The following is a 6,000-nucleotide window of genomic DNA, read 5'->3' on the forward strand; positions in this document are numbered from 1 at the left end:
CCCCGTTCAAAGTGACGGTTTAAAACTCAAACGGTTTGCTCTGTGGTTGTGAACCCTGCTTAAGACTAGCGCTAGAATTGCAACTTAAACAGATGTTGGACTTAAGTATTCAAATTGCAATAAGATGGGCCAATTACTAAAACAATTCAGAGACGGGGAATGACAAATTATCAACAAACATTTTCCAAATGTACACAGTTTTAGAGAGACAGAGAGATCTGGTCTCAATGTCATGGACAGGCAACAAATGAGGGCCTATTGGGGTCAAACCTTTCCCCTCCTTGGCCCAGGCAGACCATGCACCAACACACACACACACACAGCCTGTTTTTACAGGACTCAGCTAAAGTACAAAATCAGACAGCTTTCTGTGTATCAAACAAACATATACAAACAGTTTCAAATCCTTTGCACTGTGATTTGCAATTTTGTAATATAAATGAACCACATAGGACCAATGCAGCTTCTATGTGTGCAGCTTCGCTCCACGTACATGGGTAGTGCACTGCATCGATATTCTTTCCAACACACGGTATGCGGAGGGAATGCTACAGTACGTTACAGTGCCGCACTGGGATATAAATAGCTTTTCCATTAAATTTCATAGTGTAATTAGCGACCAGAAAGCATGGACCCTCTCAACCCCCACTGCGGCACCCACGTACCTTGAGCGAATACTAAGAAGCAACTCTGGCACCGGTCCAGTTCAGCATGTACTGTGTGAACCTACACGGCCCATCAAAGGCAGTGTGCACGCCCATGTGAGGGTGATTGGGTTCGAGGTGCGCAGGGAATAGCGTTTGAAGTCCTCCCTGGCTTTATCTGAGACGGAAAAGGGGCTTTTCATCTTGTGGGATTGCTGAAGCGCCACAGGCAAGAGAGATGCAGTCCTTCTCCTCTCAATGTGAACACCAGAGGAGAGTGATGATGGAGGGAGTTCAGAGGGAGAGGTAAAGAGATGAGGAATAAAGAGAGAAGAGAGCGAAGTGAGAAATGAGAAAGGATAAAATGCAGAGTGGGAGGAAGAGGAAAAACCGAGGAGAAAAAAAGAGGGGGAAAGATGCTAATGTAGCCCCATGGCATCCTGCTAACTGTGCAGAGCAGAGCAGCACAGTGCATGTTTCTTGCACCAGTGTCAGTGAGTGCACTCCCATTCATTCAAAACAAAGCAGCAGCTCCCACGCCTGACATTTTAATAGAGATATCTTATGGACCTATCAATAACCATGGCCCACAACTGTCTAAAAAACAAGCCATTGAGAAACTGAAACATGGGGTTTACATCCATCCCGCTCAAAGCCCATTCCCCAGCAAAACAAAAGCCTCTGCTAAATGCCCAGTCCCATCATATCATATCTCTCCTCTAACGGACAGGAGCAGCTGTGTCATGTCCGGCCCGAGGAAGAGTGCAGAGACAGGTTCAAAACGTCCATATACAAAAAGAGAACAACCCTGGATAGAAAATACTGGAAGGGAGGCACAACAGCTATCTAACCCTCAAACACAAGATACAATGTTACGCAGGTTCGGTGATGAGAAGAGGGGGAAAAAACCTTGGCAGTTTGTCTCACTAACAACAAACAGCTGCCGTGCTTCTACACCTGCATTGCTTGCTGTTTGGGGTTTTAGGCTGGGTTTCTGTACAGCACTTTGCGATATCAGCTGATGTACGAAGAGCTATATAAATAAATTTGATTTGATTTGATACATGCAGAATGATGGGGAAAACAACTATGTTGTCAACTGGTTGAGACAGCTGGACATACTAATCCTGGAGGAGAGCCTACATTGACCATTCTACATCACATTATTGACCTCAAAAACCTGAGCCATGACAATCACATAAAATAATCACATAAGTCATATCATTATATTGATAAATGCTTCTATCCTACAACTTTGATGCTCTGCATGAGGATCAGTCTATGTAAATGGTAATGCATAGGATTTGATAAAGGCTTAAAATGTGATACCGCTCTACAATTGTGCATGTTTCCTCCACATCTTCATTTTCTAACATAAACTATAGGCACTACTTGTTAAAAAAACAAATATTGCCCTTGATCATAGGAATCATTTTCCACAATGGTGAACTGCCTGAAAGCATGCAACAGCAGTCAAGATCTCATGCCTGGCAAGAACATCTATGCATCCCTCAGAGGACCAAACCAAAGGCTGAACTTGCTTAGAGGGTTGTCAATAGCAACTGACACTGAGATATTCATTACCATGGGCCACAGTTGTTTTGGTAGCAGATATTCAAGAATAGGTCATTCATCACAAAGTAGGCATATGTGCATAACGAGGATCATTCATGAACGATCAGCTACCATCACAAGGAGTTTTGATGAGTAAAATTGGCGATTAATTGGAGGGGACAGTCTTAACCCTAACGGATAAGGGCGATTCAAAGTAATTTATTGACGTTTAAACCACTGCTTATTTGGAGAACGAAAATCTGACAATAATAGGCCACAGAATAATCATCTCACATGCGTTTGGCACCAAGCAGCAGTTAAACTGGTGAAGTTCATTACGAAAAGAACGGGCACGACGTGGGCTGTATGACAATTGACGGAGAGGTTAGTTAAGGCAACACAAACATATCTTTGGCTGCGTCGACACAGGCAGCCTAATTCTGATATTTTTCCACTAATTGGTATTTTGACCAATCACATCAGATAGTTCAGAGCTGATCTGATTGGTAAAAAGGCCAATTAGTGAAAAAAAATAGCAGAATTTAGCTGCCTGTGTAAACGCATCCTTTGTTCCCCCTTGGAAAAAAACGGATTATTTGCACGGCTTTTCGTCCGCCTTGTGCGGAATACATTACGTGTGTAAATGTTGTTGAACCCTAGCAATTCGCAGCGAAAAGGTCACACACTCCCCTCGACCCCAACTGTTTCTCTGGCTTTGTGTTCTCACAGGGAAAAACGAGCTGTGCCTATAAACCTCGCATTTAAAAAGACAAGTGCGGTCTAGGGGGATTGCTGCATGCGGGACACAATGGCAGCTTTTTGGACACACTTTTTCTCACTGCGATGAACAGCAGGGAATCCGATGGAGCCCTCATATAAAGGACCGATAGAGAACAGCTGCTGTGGCTCTATAATTTTAGGGAATGTTGTTAGGGTTTGTTCAGTAGGCTAGAGGCCTACCTTCCTGTCCACATTGAACGTGATATTTAATACTTATTTAATAGGGGCATATTAGGCCTTAACGGTCCCTCTGCTATGTAAACCATATAGGCCTATTAGGATTGCCTATACTTTGGCCATACAAATGCAGGATATGTAAATGGTTCATGTGCATAGGCTCGGTGCAATGCATCTGCCTACCAAATGTTACATTATCATTATTGATTTATGCACTCCAAACGCTTAATAAGTCAAATCACAAAACATGACAAATTTCAAATAGAAGTCACCGAATTGTCAGAAAACATAAACGACGATTTTAAAATAGTTATTTATACGAACATGATACAGAGTTACTTAAAAGTATACCACAAGAAGTATGGCCCTGAAATAATACGAAAAGTAAGAACATATGCTATCATTTCGGGTAGGCTATACTTCCGCGGTCTATGTTCATAGGCACAACGTAGGCTAAAGCCGCGTACGAGCTGTCAGTGCAGGCTATCACAGCTGTAGCCTAGAAGTCCATCCTCCAACAAATCACCCTCTTCATGCACATAAGACTAGAGAGAATGAGCAAGAGAGTTGCATTCATGCATCATATTAATAACAATAATAATAATGGCTTGACTTACTCAAAGTGAATTACTCTGGTTCTGTCATATAGTGATGAGGCCCTTTATTGACTTGAGTGATTTATCAAATTCACACTTAATCCATTGGGATATTTTGACAGCCGTAACAAACAGCTGACACCGCATCATTTGTCCTATTTAAACGGTTCTGTGGGTGGATTGTCATATTTTACTTGAGTAAAAAGATGGTCATAAAATCATCAGCAGTATGTTCAGAAGTCCAAAGTGCCGATATTATCAGGATATCCTCTGTCCACGCATGTCAATAACCATAACAATCACCACACATTTGACAGCGACTTGCTTCTCACTCTCAGTATTGGTTTACAAACTAATTAATCATTTTCAGCAGCTATGGGGCAAAGTTGCATTACTCACGCTCCGAGGCCATAGTGATGACGGACTCTGTAGTGGCGTGATATTCGTCCTCCTCCATAAACTCATCCTGGGAGGACGCGTCTCCCTGGAAGTCGTGATGGTCCAGAAGCTGCTGGAGCGGGGGCGCCTTTGGGAGCAGCTGGTTCACCACCTCCCGACTAATGTTAGGAGCCTGCTTGAGCCGCAGCTTGCTCAGGATCTGAGATTTGATGGTTTCCAGCCTCAGGACTTTACTTTGCTCTCTCCAAACGCATGCTGAACATTCGTGAGCGCCTGCCTCCTCATCAAGGAGCGACAGCCCGGCGTCCGTGGGCATCTCGCTCGTTGGTGGTAGAAAAAGGTTAGGTTCGTCACTCCCAGACAGTCCCAGACAAACATAAACCATCAAACACAGAAAAAAGTTATACCTCGGCATGATGATGACTGGTGAGGCTATAGAACTTTCTGCTCGCGCTATCCCCTCCCCTGAAATGTTGCTTGTCTTAACCTGTGTTTCCTTACCTTGCAAAGGTACCAATGATATGCAACTACTCAAATAGTCGCCTCTTAAAACGGTTGTATTGTAAGACAGCAGTAAACGTAGGAAGGTGCGTCCGTCCTAGTGGGTTTTCTCAGTATTTTACTTTAGCCTATCTATCGATTTTAAGCATAACCCGTTTTTATGCTATGGTTGTTGTTTTGGTTGCCATATCTGATAACAATTAAGTCCATATGTGCGAATGAGAAGATGTGTCATTGAAAAGTGTGCAAGCACGTCCTAAAATAGCTCTTTATATATCTCTGCTCCTCCGTGTCGTAATCTATCTCCATTGGCTAAGATTGCAACAAAAGGCTTTTAGGTCTGTCACCAAGTCAAGAGAGAGAGGGAGCAAGAGGGAGGGCACAAGGGAGAATGCAGAATGGACTGGAGTGTAGTTTGTCCAGTTTGCATTTTATTACTATATTCAGACAAGGTTTCGAACCTGCAAGAGGCCATTTCAAGTCATTACATATCATTAGTGATATGGAGCTTACATTTATTTTTTATTTTGATGGTGTTGTTGATAAGCAGTGAATGGACATTTCCACAAGGAATTATCCTCCCCTTTCTCTTCTCTCACTTCTAATATGCCCCTATTTTATATTATGCGTAAAAGGAGTCAGATGTATGCATAAAAGGATCAATGGAATCTGTCCTGCACCCATAGAATTGTGAAACCTTCAAAATTGACTGATGAGTGACAGGTGACATTGGCAGGGGTGGACATTTCGGGCAAATGCCAGATGGGCTGGTCCATGTTTAACCCAGTGTTCCTGTGTAACTAGGGTATTTTGCACAAAATTATCATTATCTGGCAAAAAATGGGGTCCTCAAGAAAAAAAAATGTTCCGGTGTGGGGGCCTTGAGGGGAAAAAATGGGCTAGTGTGGGGGCCTGGGCCAGTGTGGGCTGGTGTGTTAGAAATGCCAGGGCTAATTTCTGGTCCCAGTCCGCCCCTGGGCATTGGGGTCCGTCTTTGGAATTTAAGAAGCATTCATTTGACAATAGTGACACTCATTTTGTGTTAGAATCCCTGGACTTTTAACACAATGATTTTCACATCCAGATGTACAATTGTAGCAGCAACAACATGCAAGGCAATGCATAATTTATCATTTAGACTGTCAAACATACAGGCACTTATGATAAAACAGTGGAATATTTCAACAAAAGAAAACAATGGAGCAAATGCATCCCATAACATTTTCAATTGCACCTAAAAAGTTGACATTATGGGAGTAATGACATCAAGGGAGCAATATGCCATTAGTGCTTTTGTTATTGAGATAACTGGAAATATCTGTGGTTTTAACAAAATGGTAAAGTAATGT

General features: G+C 42.7%; 1 protein-coding gene across 2 annotated transcripts in view; it reads right to left on the reverse strand.

Moving 5' to 3' along the window:
• Positions 1–5,001, reverse strand: part of LOC110528233 (growth/differentiation factor 11-like) — a 41,203-nt gene extending 36,202 nt beyond the window's left edge. The window contains exon 1 of one of the 2 annotated variants that reach the window (XM_021610109.3): positions 4,151–5,001. In XM_021610109.3, the coding sequence (XP_021465784.1) occupies positions 4,151–4,565 (415 nt within the window). In that variant the 5' untranslated portion in view covers positions 4,566–5,001. The remainder of the gene's footprint in view (positions 1–4,150) is intronic. The other variant, XM_021610110.3, reaches the window with a different exon arrangement.
• Positions 5,002–6,000: the final 999 nt, after the last annotated feature.

This window comes from Oncorhynchus mykiss, chromosome 7 (genome assembly GCF_057628025.1).
Source record: "Oncorhynchus mykiss isolate SJ-2025 chromosome 7, ASM5762802v1, whole genome shotgun sequence".
Lineage (NCBI taxonomy): Eukaryota > Metazoa > Chordata > Actinopteri > Salmoniformes > Salmonidae > Oncorhynchus > Oncorhynchus mykiss.